The following is a 26,110-nucleotide window of genomic DNA, read 5'->3' as shown; positions in this document are numbered from 1 at the left end:
TTCCCTAAGGGTTTTGAAAGAGGTTAATGATTAGATATGTGAGCCACTTTCTATTTTTGTAAGCCCTTGAATAATGTGCAGGCACCAAAGGACTGGAAGTTAACTAATGTCACTTCTCTTTTCACAGAAGGTAATAAAAATTGTCTCAATAATTACAGGCCTATCAGTCCTACATCAGTTGTGAGAAAAAAATTGAAAAGTCTGATAAAAGCTGCTTTACAAAGTCATTTACCAAAGCTACAACTTCATTGGATAGTTAACATAGATTCACTAAGGGAAAATCTTGCTTTAGAAATACATTGACATTCTTTGAAAAGGTTACTGCTTATGTAGATGAGAGTAAGGGTATAAGTTTTGCGTATTTAGATTTTCAAAAGCCTTTGACAATATGCCGCATGAAAAGCTCGTTAAAACGTATCTTTAAAAGTGTGGGAGATAAGTTAACTAATAGGATAAAAAGTGGCCGGATGGAAGAAGTCAGAAGATTGTTACATATGGAGTTCAGTCAAACTGAATTAATGTCATAAGTGGGGTAACTCAGGGCTCAGTCTTAGGGCCTTTGCTGTTTTTTATATGCAAAAACGGCTCGTTTGGGTTGAGAAAATATTTTACATAGAAGAGCGAACAACGTTTCGACCTGCTGTTTTTGATTTATATCAATGACGTAGATGAAGAAATGGTCAATAAATTACTCACATTTGCTGATGATATTGAGGTCTTAAGTATTGGTAACTGTGAACTGGATGCTGTTGTTTTACAAAAAGATTTAGATCATTTAGTGAGTTGAGCAAATAAATAGTAGATGGGCTTTAATAATAAAAAATGCAAGACAATTCATGTGAGTTATCATAATTTGAACTAAAAGTATAACTGGGATGGCAATAACCTCACCAGTGTTAACAATTAAAGGGATCTTGGTGTAGCGATTGGTCAGTCTCTTAAACTATCAAAGCAATGTGTTGTTGCTAATGGTAAGACAAATAGTATTTTAGGTTGTATCTACAGAAATATTGAATATAAGTCTAAAGAGGTTATAATTTTATTATATGGCCACTGGTTACTTTTTAGTACTGTGTTCAGTCTTGGACTCCTTATCTTAGGAAGGACACTGAACTGTTGAAAAGGATTCGGAGGAGGGTTATTGGAATGGTTCCTTTGATGGAAGGTGTGTTATATGGTGACAGTTTAAGATTTCTGAAACTGTTTTATCGTGAAAAAAGTAGTTGTAGGGGATCTGACTGAGATGTTTAAGATTGTAAGGGGGTTGATAATATTTATGTATCTTTTCTCCAGGCGATAATATTAGGACTAAAGAACAGAAATATAAATTTTGGTAAAGTAGGCGTCGTCTTCAGCTAATACAGTATTATTTTTCTAAGAGAATGGTTGGCCTCAGAAATGGGTTGCCTTTAGAAGTTATGGAGGCATACAGTAAATGTAAGTGAGTTTTAAGAGAAAACTTGATAACTACACGAATGATAAGGGCTGACTTTAATATTTTTTTTTCATATATAGTAATTTCGTTTAGAGGATGGGACAGCCGAGATGGACCAACAGATCCCCTGTTTTCTTTACACATTATGTTATATTAAAACAAATAAAGTCAAGTATTGTTTTATCACATGTATTTTACATATTTAAAAATAACAGTATTGCAAGTTATTATCTGTTATCATAAACATACTGAAATAGAACATTTATAAGGAAATGTATATATATATATATACCATTTTTATATAAATTTGAGATCATCGCTGTCTTTCTATTTTATCGATATTTTATATATACTTTCTTTAAAATATACCACTGGATCACCTAGCGCTGCGTTTTGTGATTAAGGAAGAAGCTTTCGAAATGTTAAAAGCATAAATAAGTATATCGTAGGCTTAAAATAATTTTAACATTTAAATTGCAGAACACCAATCGTTATTGTGGAATTTTTGTTATATGTGTGTGAGTGAATTGTAAATTTAATACATGGATACTTTTACTTTCGCTATGAGAAAGTTTCGAGTGGTTTGTCAGATAAATTATACAGAAAAGTACAGCTTTTGACAACAACACGAAGTAGTTATTAATATGAATAATGAATACCAGAACAAATTTTTCTGATACAGACAATAGGCCTAAATCTTCCGCTGCAAAATTTCAGGTAAGAGTAAAGTTGCGCAACTGAGTCTTACTAGCTTTAAATTTTTATGATGTAAAAACAGGTGTATTAATAAATAACTGTTTACTTTAAAACTATGCCTAATATCAGTATAATTATGAAATTAGATTGATAATTTATTTCTAGTTCTAAGTTAGATATGCTGTTGCTAATGTTAATCGTAAATTGCAAGACTTAGATTCCAGAATTTAAAATTAAGAGTTAAAATTTCAATTCTTTCCAAAGTTTTGGATCTTTCGCTCAGAGTTGTTTTTAAATATATATAAATCTAAAAATGAGTTAAAGAGTTAGTTTTTTTTTTCATTAGTAATTTAAGTAAATAATGTAGTCTAATATTAATTACTGTGAATCTAATTGCACTTATATTCAGTGGAAATCTATTTTAACAATATAAATTATGTATGTATGTACTTTCTAAACACTTTGTAAGGTTTGGGATTATGGTAAAGTAACCAAAATAAATCTGCTCTGTTTTTAAAAGTACCTAGGAATAGCAAAATATTTTACCTGAATTTATCACTACTAGGTTCTTTAGCTCTGTACCTACAGGAAAGTTTCCAAATAGTTTAAATTATTTTATGTTATGAAAGAAAATGTTTAGTCTCATTATACCTGTTAAACATAACAGGTAATGCATTATTTCTACCAAATTACATATGGCATAATTTCACTGGTAGGATCCTATTACTGATTGTTTGTGATGGATAAATTTCACTTTCCTTGTGAATATTACTAAGTCTAATAAGTAAGATATTGATATGATTCTTTTTGAAAGATGCATCTAGAAGTTTATAAAAACAATCAGTTCATACTAGTTATAGTCCACATCTCTTGGTGTTATCAAGCAATAGGAAAACTTTGCTTAATAACAACAACAATTTTTTTATATATTTTAATGTTGTGTATCATTCAAGCATGGTGTTCATCAGGGTTTTAACTCATTATAATAACCCTTCTGTTCCAAGTATCATCCTGGGATACCTCATCTAAACCTTTTCTAACAGTTTAATGTCCTTATTAAAGTAAAGAGCTGAAGAATACACATTGTACTCCAACTTTGGTCTAACCTGTTCTATGATTTTGTATATGTTTAGGTTTTGACAAGATTCTACATAATTAATCTTAGTTACTTATGGTCATCATGGCTAGTCTTGGGCAGTATTTAATAATTTAGTATGACTGTACAACAGAGATTTGTTTTATGCTCAACACTACTTGTACAAAATAATTTTCAAAAGTTGACAGTTCAGTAACATTGAAGGCAATAATGCAGTGATGATTAGTGTCAAATTATGGTAATTACATTTTGTAGTTACGTACAGGATAAGTGTAGTTGTGCTTCAAGCAGAAGTAGTAATCTTATTATAGGAAACTAATTTCAAAACAAATTGGCTGAGTCTGTTTGACTATGCTAAAGAATTGCTTGAGTTGATAGGGAAGATTAGTTTAAGCTAGAGTTGTATGTTCTTAAAATATAGTTGTGCATGTAAACTTAACAATAACATTGTTATTTTTCATTTGGTAAATCTGTTTGTTCTTCATTTAGGGAGACTGATATTTTTAAATTTCTCACAGTTAAATTAAAAGTTTAACAACTCTTCCTTTGCCAGATTAATTTTTAAAACAACAATAAAAAAACAAAGAGACACATTTGAATATTTTTTGTTTATATGAAACTTAAAACTGTAAACTTTGGTAACTATGAAGGGAATGCCCATTTGTTGTGGGAGTCTACAATTCCAAGCTTGAATGGCAATACTCATGTTCCTTCAAGATTGTCCTTGTACATCTACCATTGAGAAAAAAAAAAAATTACCCTTTATATTTCAGGAAATTACAAACTCCCCTTGTAAGTTCTTGTGAAATTCTGAGTTTCACTGTTACCAAGGGCAACTCAATATGCTAGCTACTTTTTTAGAAAAATAAATTTTATAAGTGTTTAGTGGAACTGTATTATAGGAAAAGGAATAGGCTTGAAGTTATGAACAGTAATGTTACTAGTGGTTTTAGTGTTAACTGATGTGAAGAAACTTCCACTTTGCATGATTTACTTAAAGATAGGGAGGTTTTATCTGAATTCTTTTTATTTAAGAAGAAACTGTTTCAAAAATGCTTGTAAAATTTCTTCAGATTAAAGCTCTTGACCTTCATAGCTTTTGTCATGATACTTTGAGCAGTTAGAAAAACTTCAGTTGAATCTTAAAATAACATTAACTTCTGTCCTGATCAAAGCAAACTACACACAAATATCATAATTAAAATATTTTTTTCAAACTGTATTACTTAAATTATTGGGATATATTGTTTCTTGTAATGGGTGTCTTAGCTAATAATGAAATTTTCTGCTGTAAACCCAGTAACAAGAGATTTGTCCAGTCTGGGAAACTTAAATCAAGAAGGTTAGTCATAAGTCCACACACTAAGCTAAAAATGCAGAATAATTATGGTGATAAAATTAAAATTGGTCTATTGTAGAACAGTCATTATAATAAAAAAATAGACAAAATAACATTACAAATAGTAAAATGTAAGATAAAAAATTGTGTTTAAATATTCTAACCAACCTTGTATGTACACTTAAAAACTATTACACTGTGATAAAAGTTTGACATGTTTAGACCATTGTCCAAGAAAGAAATACTAAACCATAGCAAAATTTATATTTGGCTTAGCTAAGTGAGTGAATGTAGGCCAGTTCTAAATCCATAAATTAAGCTAATAATGTGAAAACATTTTTGTAATGATAATGAAATAAAATCAAAAATAGTAAAATAACATAAGACACCTATTAGTTCATCTGTGTCATCCTATCCACTTAAGAATCTCAGAGCAATCCTATATCTTCTAAATATTAAATTCTAAAATTCACTTCATCTACAACATGTGAGAGCAGCCCATTCCAAAGGTTGCCTACCCTGTTAGAAAATAAAAGCATAATTTATTTTTGTATATTTTAATCTTACATTAAACATTTAAAAATATATTACATCAACACTGTTTGTTTCCTTTACATTTTTAAACACCTTAATGAAATTCTCTTATAGCTCTTCTATTTTTCAAAAGAAAATTTCAGGGATCTTAACCCATCTTGGTATGGCACTTTTTTTATCCCAGGTATAATCCTAGTATCTTTTATCTGAACCTTTTTCAAAGATATGGTTCCTTCAAACAGCAGTATGTGCAAGCACAAAAAAAAGGGCTTGGTGGTAAAGTACTGCCAACCAGTTGCTTTCCCTTTAGTCAGCAGTTCAAAAGTAGTGACAGTTGCTTTTTCATAACAAAGACAGGGCTAGCAAGTTTTATGGCAGTGAAAATTGAATTCAAGACCCATGAATTACAAGCCTCTCTCCCAAAATTATAAAGATGATCAAAATTGAATTACAAAACATGCAAGTCTAAAATTGAACAGAGCACAGATAGAACATTATGTAGCTTTATGCTTAACAAGAAACAAACATAATAGTGATATTCTGATTACTTAGATAAATGAAATAATAAAAATTGTATTAATTGGAAACCTAAATTTTATTGATTTCTTTTCTGACAGCCAATCATAATATTGATTGGTTTATGTTAAGTTAATTGATGTAGCTACTATTCATAAGTTCTCAACTGATGAATAAATTTTCCAGCTTTCTTTATAACAACCATCTTTTTTTGTTCCTTCAGTTGTTTTTATATCAAACTGATTAACTTGTTCTTCCTCTTCATCTCTAAATGCCATTAGTGATTAAGTGTTAAGTTTCTTATGTAGGAATTTATCAAATGCTTTCTGAAAATCCAGGCTCTCCACATTCCCACCCTTATCTACAAAGGTAGTAACCTTTTCAAAGAATATTAAAAGATTAATAAGGCAAGATTTTATCATAGTGAAAATATATTGAGTATCCAACAAAATTTTAAATTTAAATTTAATTTTAAATTTAGAAAAAAAAACCTTTTCATCATTGATTGAAAATTATAAGCTTTTAGGACACTATATTAACTAATGCTGTTAATGAAAGAAATCCTAAATAATGAAAAGGAGTTAAGTGTGGTAAAAGCTTAACCTGTTTAGGCTGATGTCTAAAGTAAGAACTGTCACACTGTTACTTTTGATTTCTCATAGTAGAAAAGCATTTGGAAAAGAGTTTTCATGTTTTTAAATTTATGGATATTTTCTTATCAGAGTCTACATATTAGATACGGTATTTTGGTTTATTTTATACATCTTGACTTAAGGAATTTTGCAAAGTTACTTTAAAATAAACCAAACAACAACAACACGTGTTCCTCTTTTTATACATTTTTTTGTTCGTATTCATATCTTTGAAATATTTGTTTTAATCAGCATATTGAGGAAGTCCTATTTCTTTTGTGGAATTCTCTCAGAAAAAAGAAACATTTTTGTTCTTAAGTTTTTTCTCAGACTGGATATTCAGTATATATGAAAACAGATGGAATTATGTTGTTATGGAGATGAAAATTTGGAATTGCAAAACACGAATAATTTTTCTGTAATGTGCTTTCGAAAATAAACACTTTTGATAAGTATTTTTTTTTCTAGGTTGTAAGCATTCAAGAAGTTCAGTGCGTGACAGACAAAGAGACATTTGGCTATTATATATATATATGTGTATGAATGTTTGTTATGGAAAACTACATACAAATTGGTTATATTTTGATTAGGTTGGTGAAGAGTGACTTCTTTGGACTGAATGTTTTTTTTAAATCCTTGCCATAATTTCTTAAACCATTTAGTATTCTATGTCTGTTAGCCTGCTTTGACATTCTTTTAAACATGTATATTTGGAAGTATTGGATTTTAATTCATGCATGAGAGGAGCATCGATATCGCTATAAAGTAAAGGGCTTTGATGTAAATATTGAAATAGTTTAAAACTTTTAGCTGAGGGTTAAGCTGTAGTGAAAAGTGGTAATTATGTTTTGGCTTTAATTATAAAAATGTTTGAATTATAATAAAAATATGACTAATATTCCATTAAACATGAAGCATGCATTAATACACATTATACTCATCAGTTAATGTATACCAATGAAAGGTTAATTGATATGATATGTGGTTTCATTTCTAAAATCTTGTACATTCATGTGTATGTGGCTCATGGCACTGAAATATATCAAACTAGTTCTGTGATGTGTACACAAGTGGTGACACAGCTGTTTAATGTAGCCTGAAGGCATACAAGTACAGTATTGTGTTTGTTACTGTGCTTGATATTAAAGTCACTAAGTTTAATATATAATATTTTATCTTTCCTTTTTAAATTATTTTTAAAATTTGTGAGAGTAGTACATTTTAAAACTGAAAACTATGTCAAGTTTGTATTTTGTAGATAACCTGTGCTGGTAGTGAACACTAGATATTGTTTGATCTGCTCAGATATATGTAATTAGTGGAAAATTGTATCAGTGAGCAAACTAATGTCACAGTAATACAGATGCTGATCACAATTAACCTTTAAGAAGATGTGAAAGTTTTATATGATTTTGTAGCATAGGTGGATGCAAGTCTTGTTTGGGTAGGCTATTTTGTCACATATACTTTATAATACAGGGTAATTAAAAATTACCTTTCCTATTTTTAAATTTAAAATTAAATAACTAAGGACATACAACCATGCTGTTTTTAATATCTTATAGCCAAACATGAACAGTTTATATTGTCTTGTTTCTTTTTCACTGCAGTGAGTAGTGTTGCCTTGTAAAATGACAACCATGCAAGAAAAGGCTCAATGCACTGTTTAGCTTGCAGAGACCAAGTCAGTAACTGTTGTGTAGGGTAATTATAGATGCCAGTACAGGTAAGAAATATGGTGGTATGTTGTGGATATTATGCATTACACATCTATAGGAAACATGTTGAAATTAACAGCCAAGATAATGGACGCCATTGCCACTGTAACTCTGAATATGTTGCAGTGAACATGAGCTGAAATCAAATGTCAGTTAAATGTCTTAAGAGCTACTAATGATGCACATGTAGAAGTCTACTGACATGCCAACAAAAACTGTTTGAATTGGACTACAAAATGATGAAAATTACTTGGTTGTATTTCCTTAGCTATTTATATATTAAGTTTTAAAATAGGAAAAATAATTTTGGGTCACCTTGTATAATTATATGGGTGGGAATAATGCTCTGTAAGGAATATTTTATTTGAGTAATTTGTTCATGACAGAAGTTCAAGAGAGGTTGTCCTTCAGACAGTTGGAGATGAAATATCTCTTACCCATTTGGAAAGGCTAAGCTTTTCCAAGTCTGTTATGTGCCACTCCAATTTCAAGGCTGTCGTACTTGTTTTACATGTAATCTCTCATATTTTTATGTAAACTACTTTTAAGTTTTTTTCCTGTATATTTATTACTCAACTGTTTTACTAATCATTAATAAACAACATAATTTATCTAATCAGACAGTAGAACTTACAGTTTACAGTGTACTCAGCATTTTAACATTGCTTATAATGACCAGCATTTCCTCAGAAATGTTGTTACATGTAGTAGTCCTTCTTTGTAATGGAATATGAACTAAGTTTTGTTTCATTTCATGTACACAACTTTTCTTGTGAGTTAACTTGTACATGTCTGTGGCACATGATGATAATAGTTTATTTTGTATGAAACATGAACATTTTAACCCTATATAAGCAATATGTATAGCTTATTCTTCTCTTTTATATTGTTTGATCTCATTCTTTTATGGTTGGTTGGTGTATCTGAGTATTGGAATACAAAAATAATGAAAGTACTTCTTATAAATTACATGTACATACAGACTATTACTTCTGAATAATAAATGCTACATTTTATTAATATAAAACCCTAAAAATAGCTAATTGAATGCAGGTTCATTTTTTGTTTGTTAGTATTTTATCAGTGGCACAACTGAAGTTATGTACTCTATTTTTGTTTTTAGATTTTCATATAATTTGTTAGAACTTCAGTTTAAACTTGTCATTAATACATTTTTTCCTTAAATCTATATAGTTTCATTGTGAGTTTTGTAAGTATCAGGTCATCCTTTAAGTAATATCCAATTTTAGTTTCAAAAAAAGAGAAAGGATTTCAAATGCTTTTAATGTTATTTAATCAATAATGTACATTCCATTATTATTAATTACTTCCTGCCAATGATTCACAAGCTTCTGAATGCAATTTCTATAAAATTCTTGGGGTTTGGAGAGACATATTTTGACATTATGTGTTCCAAGCTCTTTTCCATCAAGATAGTTCTGCAAACTTTGAAATATATGATAATCATATGGGGCAAGGTCTAGAGAATAAGGATGATGTGGAAGTTTTTTCAAATCTCACTTTTCAATCTTTACAGATGTGATCCTTGTTGTATGGGGCTGTGCATTATCCTGGTGTAACACATCACCTTTACGATTGATCAAAGCAGGCCTATTTTCTTTCAGTACAACATTCAGTTACTCGAACTGTTGACAATAGAAGTTTGATGTAATCGTTACATTGAGTGGCAGCAACTCAAAGTGGATCACACCAACAATATCCCACCAAACACTTAAGACTTTCCTAGAGTGGAGGTCCATTTTGGGCTGTGCTTTAGCCAGTATACCTGCACTGAGCCATTGTCTACAGCACTTAACATTTTTATAAAATATCTATTTTTCATCTCCAGTTACTAACTTGTCCAGAAAAGGTGAGTTATGTTCATGAGAGTGCAAAGAAGTGCAAATGTCCACTCTTGCTCTAAGGTTGGCTTTTGTCAACTCATTGGGGACCCATTTTCTAAGTTTTGACACCTTTTCAAGCTGTTGCAGATGACAGTGAAATGTTGAATGGGTTGAATTAAGCTTCTGAGCTAGTCCTTGAACTGTTACAGCACAATCTTCATCAAGTGCAGCCAGCAGCAAGTCATCATTAAACTCAACAGGACGACCTGAACATGGCATATCACTTAAGCTGTAGTCACCTGATCTGAACTTCTGGAACCACCTTCAACATTTTCTTTCATTGAGAGACTCTGCACCATAAACACCTTGAATGTTTTGTGTAGTTTCTGCTGCACTATTGCCTTTTTTAAACTTGTGAAGCATAATATGCCTAATATACTCCTCAGACATATCCATCTTCATAAGGGTTTATTTGATTAATGATATGAAAAAGTGGAGTTGGGTTAGTTTCATTTATTTGTCTGAACATTTACGTGTTCTACTACATATTTTAGTCATGAAAGCCTTCTACAAAGACAAAAATGATGATGCACTTTTTGTATTAAATTTTCAAACATTACTTATGGGATGACCTTATACATTAAATTTTATATGTAAGATTTTTAGATGTTTATAAATGAAGACTATAACTTTTTTGTATGTTATGGGCTCTTTTTTTTAAGATGCATAATATCAGCTTTATGTGAATTTTGTATTTGTTATGTTTTAATTAAATTTTGTCAGTTTCATGTAGTGTATATATATATAATTCATATTGTATGTGCAAAGTTTGACAGGAAAGTACACTTATATAAAATTGTATTCTATTGTAAAGAAATGGTTGTTGCATATATCACAGTTATATTTCTAATTGTCTGAATCTTGAATACTCTGTGTGAAATTTTGTATGGGTTTCTGTTGTAGTGCCATTCAATAGATGGTACAGGAGTTTTAGTTACATACATTGATACTGGCATACATTCTTTTTCAATTATAGTATTTAAAGAAGATGATAAAAAGATGAATGTCTAGTTCTTTAAGCCTCTTCTTTACCACTAATCACATTCTTTGTATTGACCATGTTTGTGAACTGTTACTGAGGTGTAAGGAGGTTTTTGCACAATACAGTAAAGTCACTTGTTTGCTCCTTCTGTCAACCATAGATGAATGATAACTTCCGAGGACAGATTTGAACAGAAACCCAAATGTACAGATGTTAGAGTGATATTTATGAATGGTACAGCATGATTTTCTTTCTGCAGTTGCATCTTGTAGAGCAGTGGCTCTCAAATGTTTCAGGTTCGCATATTACTTTTTAGTTTTTTTAAGTTACAAACACAGACCTAATTAAAAAAATATATAAAAACTGAGTAATAAAATTTAATATTTGTAACATTTACTCATTTTTATGAAGAATGTGATTGTTTTTCTGACAAAATTGAAGAATTCATGCTACCATTTTTGTCAATTTGAAGGGAAGCAAATACTTGTAAGTCTATGCATATAAAGGGTGAGTTGATAAGTGAGGAGAGTAGTGTGTATATGTACGTAGAAAGCTCATATAGGAGCTATTACAAATTTTATGATTTTTTATATTAATTGTATCAACTGTCATTAGCTCCACATAGCACCAGTGTTATGTGTTTCACAGTTTCAGAAACTGTGTTGTCAAGGGATTGTCCACCTCGGTGTGGATTCCTGTATGTGGTGAGGGGACCTTCCAGGGAAGAGGGAAGGTTCTGTTCTTTCAGTTTACCTCCTTTGGGATCTAAACATTGACCCATGTGTTTGCCATGCATGGCTGCTCATGAAGGGGTGCAGAGGATTCTGATGGTTGAGGGGTCCAACCCTAACACACCACTTTGGCTTTGAATTCCTGTAGACAGGTAGCCTTGGGGTGGCCCCCTTGGGTCAGCCAGTTGGTCCATTTGGGCTAGGGTCAACCAAGTACCAGTGTTGGATGTTCTCAACAGGTGTTGTGGGCATTGTATCTGATGGTGGTGTTTGGGTATAGTGCTCATGAAATCCTTGCGTTCCTGCAGTGTCCTTGTTTGACATTGTAGTGCATCCCCTTGTAGGGCTCCATGGTGGGTGGGGTCAGTGAGCAACAAAATATTCCTTTTTTTATTATGGATCCTCCAAATAGAAACTTAAATAAAGCAGTGAAAAAACAGTCCATAGGTAAATGACCACCTTTTGAAGATTCTGAGCAGCAATCTTCAACATCTGTAGAACCTGTTGTACCTCATTTTCTTATACTACATTCTCTTTCAGACAAACCTTTAGGGCAAATGTCTTCCTTTTTCCTTCAGAAGGGACTAGAAAGACTTGCTGGTTCACCAAAGTCAGTAAAAAAGCTTCAACCTGGTGATATATTGGTGGAAACATCCACATATCAACAGCTTCTGTGTTCACTGCTGAACTGTATGCCATTTTTCTTGCCCTGGATCACATAGAAGCTAAGCAGTACTGAAACTGCACTATTTATACTGACTTGTTTAGTTCTCTACTGGCTCTGGAATTGCTTCACGTTTGTTCAGATTCTGTTCTCACTGATATTCAAAACTGACTGGACTATTTCTTTTTAACATCTATTTCTATCCAATTTTTCTGGATACCGGGCCACATTGGTATTCGTGGGAATGAGCTTGCCGACACCGCAGCTAAATCTATCTGTTCTGGCACTATCACTGCTATGCCTATTCCATATGTAGACTATGGTCCTGTATTCAAGGCTCGGCTCCACACCAGCTGGCAGTCAACTCAGAGTGAGCAACGTGAAAACAAGCTTTTCCTGATAAAACCCTATATTGGGCTTTGGCCATCTTGCTTCCATAAGGATCAGAAAGAGGAAGTTGTTCTAACTAGATTATGCATTGGTCATAGTTTTTTAATTTTTTTTCTTTTATCTTGAACTGATGCAACAATGTGTTGTCTGTGTAACACTGAGGTCACAATGAGCCACATTTTACTGTTTTGCTGTTGTTATGACTCAACAACAGCACCATTTTAAACATGTTCTGTTCCAAGGTCTGTCCATTACATTAGACAGTGTTATTGGTGATGGTGACACTGTCCACCTTGGAAATGTTTTTTGTCTTTTAAAGGCAATCAGACTTTTTAATGCCATTTAAGTTTTTTAATTTATACATTAGACCTTTTTTAATGTGATTCTCTTTTAAGCATCACAGTCCATCTAGTTCAGTATGAAAGTAGAAAATGGCCATAATGTCAAATAACTTGAAACCAGGACTGGAAAGGCCAACTTCAGGTGACTAATGCTGCTGTTTGAACTACCTCTTAGTCATCCTGGCAAATTATTATTAAAATTTTGTTATAAGTCTTTTAAAACTTTTATTTCTTTTTGAAAATGGCCATAATGTCAAATAACTCAGAATCAGGACTGGAAAGGTCAACTTCAGGTGACTGATGGTGGTTTTTGTACTTACCTCTTAGTCTTCCTGGTGAGTTATGATAATTACACTTATGCTACAGTAGGTCCTCTACAACTTGTATTACTGAAGTTTTTCTCTTAATGCTATAGACTAGATGTAAAGGTTGGTTTTATGCTATTTATGTTTTAAACTTTGCTTTGTTTTACCTTAATTTTCTTTTATGAATTTTAATAAATTTAACTTTTTTACCAGTTGTTTGGTACAGATAGCCTAGTTGCTTTGTGCCATAAAACATCAAATCCAACCAATCAACCAAGGAATTGTCATATTGTTTTTGACATGCAACAAGATGTTTTCTCTTGAAGGAGCTATACCCTTTTGGCACAAATTCATGCAAAGGTGGTATTTCCTTGTGGTATAGTGATATCAGCATGTAGGGTTCACTTTGGTATTTTTCTTGTCTTTTTGAGTGTTTAAAATACCTTTGTAACATGCTCTGTACTGTTTTTGAAATTTTGTATCACAGGCAAAATGGTTAAAGTATTTCTTCATTTGCAAACAATTCATATGTTTGTCTGACGTTTGGTAGGTGGTCTTCTATTTGTCACATGGCTTTTTTTATTCACTGTTTTATAGACCTAAATTCAAGTAATGTATTTTATTCGCAGTTCTAAGCCCTAAGAGAATATCCTATTTCATCTTGAATGAACTGCTATTTTCTTTGGTTAATTTGGTGATACTGTTTAACTTTCTTCACTACTTCTGGTGTGTGACTAGTAATCAGTCATGGAGTAGCCTGTTTTTTACTTGCTGAAATCATACTTTCTCTTGCTTAACAAACAAGAGTAAACAATATAAAGAATTCTATCATTGAAATGTTAAAATATCATACATTTTTAAGTTTATATTTACATGATAGAGGAACTTTGAATATGAAAAATCTTATACTATAAATCTTCTATAATAAGTAAATTTTAGGTACCATATAAATTATATCAAGAGGATTAGGGCTGGTTTTTTGAAAGCTTTAAGTGTCGGCATAGGAAACGTTGTAGGATATGTTAGTCTTCCATAGATTCTGAAAAACAATTTGTAACTGTTACAGAAATTTAAACCCAAATGAAATTTCTAATAGAAACACCACACATTTTATCTCTTTTATTTTTATATTTCTAGTTTCTCTGCATAAGACTTTATATAATAGTATCTCAGGTCTTTTGTAATGCTCTTATGTATAATAATAATATAATAGTGATCATGTTCTTTTTACAAGGAGGGAGTATCTTAATTAGATAAATATGTAAAAGTAGCCACATTCAACTTCTAGACAATTATTAAGAGTTGGTTAGGTACTAAAAGTAAGATATTAAATCAATTGCCATGTACTATTATTCTGCCCGGCAACTCATTTATTACAGTTAGTGTAAAAGTAAAGGTTGTTGTGCTTTAATTTATCTGGTCTCTTGATGTTACTAGTTGTCCATCATTTCACGTGATAGTGAGGGAAGTTGAACAAGTTGTGAATGCAGCTCCATATGCACACTGGCAGTAGAACGTAGCATCAGTGCGGTTCAACATATGTATAGGGGGTGCAATATTTTCTTAACAGTTGGTGTTATATATATATACACACACACACACATACATATATCTTTATTCAGCTCATTAGTGTGTTGATTGATGTTTTATTTTCAGGCCCTACTTTGATTTAAGCATTCTGGTTCTTGTTTGTTTACTGGAAGTATTTTAAGAATGAAAACGATTCGATTTTTGCTTCTTGAACTTTATTTTTCATTTCACGTATTCTGGTAGAAATTCACATAACATATGTATAAAATAATATGTTAGCGTTAACGAAATGCGATATTTGTTCAAACTGATTGCATATAAATATGGCACATATATTTCCTCATAGTTTGTCTTATATCCGTCAACCAAATTAGAATATCTTGAACAACTTGTTTGTCTTGTTCGTGCGTGACTTTAAAAAAAGAAAAAACAACAACAAACACTATAGCACGAACTTCATTGGTTATTTTTTGAAATGATATTGCTTTCTGTAAAGTTCTAAATGAATGAGTTAGAATAAGATTAAATTACCCGTAGTTTTAAAGTAATATGAGCTCTTCGAAAAATGCAACTGTTCGGCGTGTAAAGATGCTGATTTTGATTACGTCAAGTAGACGTAATATTTGTGCCAGAGTGTGCCGTTCTCGTTACCTGCGACCATTTGAAGTTAAACAGGCGGAACCGGAGTAGGTAGTCACTTACTGATGACGTGATTGTTGGTCTGTTGAAACATATTCTTAGCCTGGTAGGTAACCAAAAAACGTAATTATTGGTGCTTTGAAATAGAAGAGTGTTTTCACTCGATTCATATGGTTTCTTTAGATTTAAAATATTGAATAATTGGGTCTTGTGTTCTTTCCGCGGAGTTTATTTACGCATTTGAGAGATGCTGATTATTTATGCAGTTGTTTCACGTTGCAAAAAATTACAGTATTTACGGACGATATGATGAAAGTGTAAACATTAATTGTTCATTTGTTTTGCTATTCTTTGTTGCATATTTAGCATCAAAGGGCAGAAAGTTGCAGCTCAAGCAATGTACACATCGCCGAAGATCAGTGTGACAGTGAAAGTTATAAGATTGGTACCCAAGTCGGGTCCGTCACCCAAGTCAGTTCTTCGTCGAGACGCTCGACTGGTCACGCTCAGTCAGATATGGCCATTCCAGCGCCTATTTATTTCCTTATAAGAGAACATGCAAAGTCTCTAGTCGCCATTAAGGTAGGATTTTGTTATTTTTTAAGCGTGGGAACATTTTATTTTCATTATTGTAAATGCAATATTCGTGGACAAGGATTTTCTGAGGATAATGTGTTGTAAAGGTTCAAGAGATACATGTAATTGTAAATCTATTAGATATTAATACTTTTATAAATCGTCTGAGTAATTGCATATTAATGTCCTTGCTTAGTGTAAATATATTTAATCTAATTGAGAACTCTGTTATCATTTAAACAAGTTGTGCATATTAAAACTTGTTACATAATTAATGTTTAAGAATCATCAAGCTTCAAGAAATAATAGCAGCTAAAGTTTAACCTTTTTCGTATGGGTTAAAGGCCATATCATGCCATTTGTCAGCTCCTGTTCAAAATGTTATTGAACAACTATTTTATGAATTTGTATCGTTAAGTTTTGTTGAACTGTAGATTGTAACTCAAATTTTAAAATTATATATTATTTAATTTCTTAATTTAAAGGAAATATAAAAACACTTCTAAATAAATTTTTGTTTCATATGGTATGTTGAATGTGGCACTACTCCAAATCAGATTTTTTTATGTCAAAATATAAAGTCTATAGTCTTGTACAAATTAGGAACTCAAATTACCTACATTGACAAGCTAGAATATAACATATGAACCTACTATCTTTTCTATTTGCTGAGATATTGCACACAATGGTCCTGTCAATTTTAGAAATGGTCCCTTATATATACTTTTTTATATGATGTAAATAACCAATCAAAAACTCAGAATTTTCCCCTAGTGGTTTTCTTACTCATTTTAAAATATAGTGCATCATCTCATTCTTTCAAGACAAACCTTTATGCTGGTAAGTTGATTATTAACTTGTTAGAAATTTAAAATTTTTAAATTTACACTGAAGTACAGTTTAGTTATGAAACTCAATAACTTATAATGGGATTATGTGATATTAATATAGTAAGTTTTTATTTTTTGGTTATTAAAATTTATATACAAAACCTAAATAAATATTTTGTTTCACATCTTTCACGTGCAAACTTTCTTAAGGCAGGGCAAGCTATGACAAGTAGCAACCATGTAGAAAGGCTAATTAAAAAGAGATAATTGTTTGCTTTACTTCAGTTGCTGTTTTATGTTTTAAGAAAAATAAGTTTAAAAACTTGTTTGTAAATACTAATAGTCTGTATACATATATGATGTATTATAATTGAAAAGTAATTGTAGTTTACCAAATATTAGTCCACTGAAACACAGTAAAGACAGGTCACTTTGTAAAGACTAAAGTTCAGTTTGATATTATTGGATGCTGGTAACATGAGTGCACGTGCACTGCATTATTGTAATTTCTCTACTGTTAGCCAGGTAGGGGTGAAAGGTCAATATTGTGAAAATAAATGTATAATGTTATGATATTTAAGTTATTTATTCTAAACATTTATGTTTTCTTATTATAATTTGTAATCATTCTAGAATGAACAAAGTATAATTTTTATTTCCTAATTTATTATGGTGGTCATGAGATCAGTCAAATTGACTGAACCCATAAAAATTCATTAGTGAAAAAGATAAAAATATAAAGTTTTTCCTTAAGGAATGTTTGGTACTGTCTGGACATTATAAGGATTTTGTATGTGAAATTTGAAAATTGTCTTAGTTATAAAAGTATGTTTAATCTTAAACTAAAAATTACTTTGCATTTTGAACAGGCAACATTCAAAAAGGAAAAAGAAAAGTATAAAGTGAACATATAGACAGCGTATTATATAGTCAGTTCAAAATATCTGTATAGATGTATGGAAACATTAAAATATGTAATCTAGGTTCATCTGATAACCCAAACAAAACTTTAGGTAAGCTAGAATAACTAGCCCATTAGAAACACTGTATAGCATTCCAGAATAACCTCTCAAATTTGAAATGAATTTTTAACCTTGGAAACAAAGAATTATATTTTTGCATCAAAAAGAAATGAATCATTCATTGAAGATTCAAGTAGGCTGTGCAAGCTACAAGAATGTTATGAAGTTAAATATAGTCAGTTTAAGGTAAACAGAGTTGAAGTTTACAATATGCATCTTCATTATGTCCAGATCTTGGACTGTAGAATGAGGATTATCATAAGTGGATAAAAGGTGCATTAACTATCTTTACAAATAGTCTGAGTTGTATTTTAGGGCCTTCCCTATATATAGTGAAACATATGTATGTATACATACATACATACATACAAATTGTAGGGCAATATATTCAATGCAGATATTGTGAAATTTGTATAACATGAGGTATTTGTTATATCTAGAACAACTTTTGTTTCTAGTTTGCTTGTCTTTTTCCTTACACAAGTCTTTGAAATATGTATAATTTAAAGGAAAGTAAAATTTTTTTAAATATTGCATGACTTGCATTTTGTAACATGCTTTCAGTTTGTTTTATTTTAAGAGTTATTACTGAATCATGAAAAAAATAAATGTATGCTACTGTTAGAGGACTTTGGCTTTTGATTCCAGAAAATTTTATTTCCCCAAATAGTGGTCATAATCACTAAATGACACTTGTAGATTAGATGATGTTTACTGTTAAAACTATATTGTAACGTATTGTGCAGCTAGAATGATGTTTACTAAGTTGTTAATGCTTCATCATTACCCTTTGGCAGTACCTCAGATTATTCATTATGACAACAGATGTTTGTATAAATCTGTACATTGCCAAATTTTTTCACTTTTAATTTGATATTAAATACACTTATGAGAATGTTCTGTTTATGTTCTGAAAGCGACAACCATACAAAAGTTTGCCAAACACAGTCTTATTCCTTTTTAAAAATGTGCAGTTTTTGTGTTTCTTAATTAAATATATTTTCTAAATTGTTATATATACTTTTTCTATTTGCCTACTATGCTACTAATTAGTACTTTATTACAAATAATGGGAGCTGGAATGCCAGTTTCAGTAGGTAAGTTTATATTACTACCCCAAAGTGATAGTACCTTATTTTTGTTTTCTATTTATTCATTTATTTTCCTTTATTTTTTTTCCTTCCTAAACTTCCTTCCTCTTTAAAGAGCAGTCACCATCTCATAATTGTCTGCAGGCAGTGAATGGTGATATAGATGTGGGACACTGAGGATTTGAGCACCCACACCTTGCTCTCATAATATCTTTTGATTATTTTGTATTATTATTAAATTTAATGTGAAGAAAAGTTTTATATAAATATATAACCTGCACGTGTGTGTGTAAGAAATTATACTGAGGGAGAAAAATCACCTTTATATATTCTATTATTAATACTTATGTTTATGAATTTCTTCATATGAGATTGATAGAGGTTAAGATTGATAGATGGTGTATCCTCACTGCAGTATGGATCCTACTTCCTTGTAGTCACCTCCACATATTAGGGTTCACTTTTATATCTCGCATTACAATTTGTAATAAAATAAAGAAATTAGACCTCTAGAGAAAAATCACATTTAAAAAACTGGTAGAATGTTTTATTTGGTAACATTATGAGCAAATACTCCTTTTTTAAGCAAGAAACAAGCCTTGTTTCTGGGCTGAAAAGGAGCATTTGTTCGAAACAATTTGTTTGTCAAGTATATGAATTTCACCAGAATTTTTAAAGGTGATTTTTCTCCCTCAGTATAATTTCTTACACACACACGTGCAGGTTATATATTTATATAAAACTTTTCTTCACATTAAATTTATATACAAGTTGGATGGCACTAATGTACACTAATGTATATATTTTACCAGGTAGTACAAGATGTATTTGTTATAATAGGATTCTTTTTATCTATATAATGCCGTATTGTACAAATAAAAAAATTGGAAGGTAGGAAGAGATTATGTAATTGAGCTAGAAAGAAATTAATCTTGTATGGAAATTAATGTTTGTGATTAAAACATTTTTTATTATTTTTCACCTCATGGTGTTCTTATAATTATTTTTAACACGTCTTTCCCTGCTAGTGTGTGGTCAAGATACTATTGTATTCTGTTTTTTTGTGGAAACCTGTATTGAGCTAGTAATGGAAAGATTTGTTAAAAATTATTATTTTAATGTCACATGAAACAACACTTTCAAGTATTATGGAGTGTGATGTCAACAACATGAGTAGGTTTTTAATTGTTTAGACAAATATTTTCAGGAATTTTTGAAGAAGTTGAAAACAGTATCTAATACATGTTCAGAATATTGTCTAAAATGACTAATTTACCAATACAATGGAAAGTATTGTTTTACCTTTTGGAATCATCAGAATGGGTTTGGTTAAGTAGCTATAAAGTATGCTGATAATGCCAAAGTATTTGGATTGGCAAAGAGTGTAGTTTAATTTATACTTTTGTGGGATAACTTGTATCCACACACAGATATTTTATGATAAGATTAACAGGCTTAGTATTCAAATTTCAAACAGATGCTTTAACTAAAGATTACACCAGTTGTATAATTGTACATATTTGTAGAAAAAAATACTTTTAATGATAGTATTGTGTAACTTTTATATTTATAATAAAACATTCTGAGAATTATTAGTCGTATTTTTTAATTGGAATTAACTGCTAAATGGGTGAAATGCCTTACTGTGTTAAAAACACAGGATCCTACCTATTGATATGTACAGGTAATGTATGTATGTAAAATGTGTGTATATATATATACATGTGGGTGATTGCTATCATATTGCAGCTGTTCCTTGGCAAAAAAGTGAAACAGATGTGCTATTACTAGCCAATAAGAAAGCATGTAAAGGTGCTAAAAATACTGTTATACTTTTATGGATTTATAATTTTTTGAAATTTATTGTATATGTGGGATGTAGCTGAAGATAGAAGAAGCTTTTGTTATTGGTGACTTTTTTTCTCTTTTTTGATTCACTGATTTTAAAATAAATACATTGAGAGGTAGGTAGATTGATAACAGTGTTTGCTAAATAATGAATAAATAAAATGTAAAAAGGAATTAACATAATTCCAAAAAACATTGTATTGTACCAGTACATTATATATTTTACTGAAGGATATTATATAGCTGTATAGCTTGTGTTCAACTTTTGTTTATTGTTTTGCAGAGGTAATGTTTGTTAAAGTGGAAAGATTAAATCAGTGTGCTGTATGAAAGACTATTCTTGTACTTTGAAAGTTTATTTGTAGGACTTTCACATACATGTACATGGTGTTCAACTGATATCTGTACAGGTTCACCTATGCGTATCACCTGCTTTGTCATCTTACTGATGGCAGGCAATTCAATGCAACTAACCTGTTTTAAGTGCTACATCTCTTAGAATTTGCTTTAATTGAAGTGGTAATAACTTCTGCATTATATATAGTTCAATTTTTTAAATAATCTGTTGATTAAAGTAGTAGGAAATTTGTAACAAAGGGAATTTTTCAGAGATTTTGTTTTGATTATTTTGAGATGGTTTGTAGAGAAATGTAAAAGGTAGGACAGAATTGTTTTCCATTTGTGTACATTAATATTTACTGGCATTGTAGTTATTTTTCTTGTAGCCAAAAACACGTACTATGGAATTGTAATATACTTATTTCAGCTCTATCATTGAGATATCTAGTACTTAGCTTAAGCAAAAGGTAAGTTATTCAAATAGTGATTTTCAATGTAGGATTCACAAATCTTTATCTGTATTTTTCTGTATTGCTAATAAAATGGTAGATTTGAATGTAAATGTAAACCTAAATGCTAAGGAATACAGTTTGATAGTAAATATAATTACTTTAAGTTTTATTTTGAAAACTTGTGTTTTAAGAAGTTCACTTACTTTCCATTGCATATATTAAACCTTTGTTCCAAATTCATTTATGTTTGTCATATTTTGTTTATATAGGACATAAAACACATTTATGTGTATGTGTTTAATAGATTTTGTTATTTCAAATAATATGCTTAGAATATTGAAGGAAGTAGTGTTATGTATAGTGCTGTATGCTTACAGTTATCTCTCTTTAACTTGAAATCAGAATACATTCTGTTTGCTCAACAGTGATATACTGGTATATTTTTATCAATACTAGTTTTATGTAAGTTATATAAATGTAAGTTTTTTGTTTTTTTAAACACTAACTATTATATTTAGTGTAAACATGGGAGGGTTACGAGTAAGTTATATTTGAATTTGCAGTTGTAAATTCTGTTACAAACTATTAAAACTTTACAGATCATTTGATGTTGGTATGGTGCATCAGTGATTTGGACTTAAAATTGCTAAGTAGACAAAGTCTCATAAGGTTTTATTGAGTTTATAAGTGAAAGTCCTTGAGGTATTTTTAAACCAATTTTACATTTCCTGTCCTTTCATGCATAAGTATGCATGCTTCATTTGTATGCTGTGTTATTTTTGTTGAACAACTGCTTTTTCTTATTTTGGTGTATGACTATTTTATAGTGTTTCTCATATAAAACTATTTTTTTTTCTTATTTGGTAAAGTTTACACAAATAGATTTTTTAATGTGAGTAATCATGCATGTAATTTTTCTTATTTTTGATTTTTCTTTTCTCTTGCTGTATAGGTAGTATACATTTATGGCTAAATTTAAGCAAGCCAGAAATATGAAGTGCAAGATAAGAGCCTCTGGCATGAGTTAGGCCTACTGATAAGACTGAATACCTTTGAAGTTTTAATGTAAATAAAATAAAATTGCATAAAATATAATTTTATTTAAATTTTAGCTTATCTTACTGTTATCTTCTTTCATGTTCACATTTAGTTTGAATATACATCTTGTTTTGTGTAATAATTCTAAAGTTCTCCAGATGCATGTTTTAGGTTGTTGGTTATCACTGTGGAATGTGGTTAAATTGATTGCACGTTGCAATGTGCTAGTACATATCTGTGTTAGAAGTAGGTGGTAGTAACTTGTATGATAATCTTAACTGTAAGCAGAGCTGGATTATTTATTAGGGATAATAGGCACAGTGCCTAGGGCCTATGAAAGTTATGGATTCATGAAAATGTTTCTTAAAAGTTAATCTTAGAGGGCCAAAAATAAGAAGCATAAAAACATGAAATACACAAATTTTATTATATGTTTAGGTTATATGATACGTGTTTGTATATATGCATTAGTTTGTGTACTCACATTCACGTAAATATAAAGCTGATATTTAACTACAGTATATTAACACACATAAACAGCAAGTATGCATTATACTCATGTAAATACTTAAATTTCAAACCAGAATTTATAATTTATCTGACTTTTGGTTTAACTTGTATAATTGGTGGAGCCTATGAACAGAAGGTGCCCTGGTCCTGTGATTGTCTTGAGCTGACTGTAAGCATTAACATTTTAATGTACCTGAAATTACAGGCTAGCTTTCTTTGACAAGACAGAATAAAATAGTTTAACTTGTTTATTTTTTCAATAAAATTTCATGTGAAGTTCTGTAGCTTAATTTGTAGTTCCTTTTATGTCCCTTTTTCGTGAGGGAAGACTTAATTCTTTTGTGAGAATAACTTTTCTTATCTTTAACTCCTTCCTATTACAGGCTCAATAAGTAATACAAAAATTATTCAATAAAGTTGGATTATTATACAACATGTGCAACATATATGTTGGATATATTAAAGGTAGAGTTCTAACTACCAATGGGATACATATGTACGATCACCAGTGTGTAATAAAAATCATTTTTGTATGATGCTAAAATTATAAGCATGTGAAATGTTTTTAAAATTATTAATCAACAGGTTTCATTTAATATATGTTTCAATCCCATTGTATAATTTATATATTTACATTTTACATTTCTTTTTCCATTCAAGCTTTTAGTTAGGCTTATAAGGTATGATATACATGTGATCTAACATAGCATCTTTGTCAGCAAAACAAAATTTGATAGAATCAGGTGTAAAATGAGTTAGCTAAGCCCATCTCATTCAACATAAAACATTTTTCTATTATACTACAACACCATAATTATGAAGTGCAAAATGATAAAGTAAGCTATAACAGAAAGATCATGGCTGTAATTATAATGTTCATAGAGATCTTATTTTATCTACCAGTATATTACCAAGCTAAAGTTTTATCATTGTTTCAGTCTCTGCTGAGCTGAAAACCATGTTAGTATATACAGTTAAAAGGAATGGAAAAAGTTTTGTGTATAAATCACTAGCCTATGAATGCTAAGGCACAGGCATTTACATCATACTATTACTCTGAGATTAAAAAACTGTGATGTACCAAAAAACTGATAAAATTACAATTGTATTCAAGTTACCAGATCAATATAATGTTTTTTTTAAAAAAACTATTGTGACTTTCAACTTTCTTTCTAGGGTGATAAAAGTGCTGTGTATATGTACTTTAGATTTTATTTTAATGTATAAAATAAAATAATTCCAACTTCTTTATATTGAACAAATTTGAAGTTTTTTATTTTAACATGTAGAAGAATTACTACAAATTTATATTTATAATAATATTCAGTGTCTGTGTGTGCATCACGTAATTCCTTCTAAATTATTGGGCTCGTCAACTATTTTGGCTCTGAGGTTGGCATAGGAGGTAAAACATAAAATTTCTCATCCAACTTCTTAGTAAAACTGAATATTTTGCAAAAACACTTTTACAGGGATTACCTGAAAGTGTACCCCAAATTTGGCTTTTAATAACATTAGAGCATGTAAATAAGTAGGCCTTGCTGTTCATAACTTATTTGAAGAAGTTAAATAAAAATTTAACAGCAGTGATTATGAAAGTGAAAAATATTAATTCAAGTATTAAATTTGCATTATAGCAGTTTTGTAAATGTGGTTCACAGGTTTGCTATTCTTCTATAATTATTTAATATTCAGTGGTACAGTTTTTGTCCTGGACATGAGATGCACTTATCCAGGCTTGATTGAGTTAAAGAATTTGGAAAAAATATTGAAGACATGAATGTAAACCAATATTTTTTGTCTAATGTTACATAGATTTTTAAGGTATAATGAACAACATTGAATAACATGATTTTATTTTGCTATTGTGAGAGATCGAAACAAATGGATTTTTTTTTATCTGCAAATGCAGACATTTTTTTCTCAGTCTCTTGTTATTTTAATATTACTGACACACAAAAAGAGATGTTTGCATGAAGTCTGAATGCAAGTTATTTACTTTGAATTATTTAAAGATGGCATTAGTAATGGCATAATTTAAAAAAAAGATAAAAAAAATTAGCATTTAAGTTCACACCTAGCCCAAAACCCCCAAAGAAGCCATTACACTCAGAAATATTGACTTTAACATAAGAACATGCAGTTACAACTTCAAGATTTTAAACACTTTATCTCACTGACTTCATTAGAGCATACACTTAATAGCAGCATTGAGTTCTCAGAAATCTGTAGTTTGTGAAGTGTTCAGGGATGAATTTTATGCCTTTTTACAAAATATTAACATACCATTAACATAGTCACAGATTTAATCTTTTAAAATACTAATAATGTAAATAATTTCTTTAGAAGATCTTTAAAAACTAAAATGTACAACAGAGGAGTCCAGTATTCAATTTATTTGGGGAATCTTCATTCAAATTTTTGGCACTCTAATTATCAAATGTATTATGGACAAGTCAACTAAAAACATGATTTAGTGATTGTCCAGTTGATTTAGTAAAACAGAATGTTGGTTACAGTGACATTTGATTCAACATTGCCCAAAATTTACAAGTTATTCATCATGTACACCTACATGTATGTTTTTGACAGTCCTGATTGATCTGATGACTTTCAGATTACTCTTTCAACTAGAATTGAGCAGGAGTTAAAGATAAAACAAATGCTTCTTATGAAAGTTCTGAAACTTTTCTTTAACAAAAAAAATTGAAGGAACATCTGAACATCTTGCCTTAATATTTTCTTGGATATAGAATTAAAAATAAAACTTTTATTATACCTTGCTAAACAAAAGATTATTAACATTCTTATTTTGGGTGAAGAATTGTCTGATTTTAATGTTAGAACTAGACAGTATTTTAGATTTGACTTTTAAAATGGGCATTCTAACATTCATATTGTTTGCATTGATGTGAGAAGTTTCATCTGTGAATAAAAAGTTTGAAACATTAG

At 30.3% G+C, this 26,110-nt stretch overlaps 1 protein-coding gene across 4 annotated transcripts in view; it reads left to right on the top strand.

Moving 5' to 3' along the window:
* The first annotated feature begins 1,830 nt into the window (after window positions 1-1,830).
* LOC143246302 (uncharacterized) overlaps window positions 1,831-26,110 on the top strand; it is a 49,552-nt gene continuing 25,272 nt past the window's right edge. Inside the window, exons 1-3 of one of the 4 annotated variants that reach the window (XM_076492796.1) lie at window positions 15,288-15,558; window positions 15,819-16,034; window positions 22,563-22,675. Coding sequence is in view for 2 of the 4 variants with exons in the window: in XM_076492794.1 (XP_076348909.1) it covers window positions 2,087-2,152; window positions 15,819-16,034 (282 nt within the window). In the remaining 2 variants the exon portion in view is untranslated. Of the gene's footprint in view, window positions 2,153-15,287; window positions 15,559-15,818; window positions 16,035-19,318; window positions 21,477-22,562; window positions 22,676-26,110 lie in introns of those variants that run through there. The other 3 variants (XM_076492794.1, XM_076492795.1, XM_076492797.1) reach the window with 3 other exon arrangements.

The sequence above is a fragment of the Tachypleus tridentatus genome, chromosome 3 (assembly GCF_004210375.1).
Source record: "Tachypleus tridentatus isolate NWPU-2018 chromosome 3, ASM421037v1, whole genome shotgun sequence".
NCBI lineage: Eukaryota > Metazoa > Arthropoda > Merostomata > Xiphosura > Limulidae > Tachypleus > Tachypleus tridentatus.
This window is presented reverse-complemented; position numbering and strand designations above follow the sequence as displayed.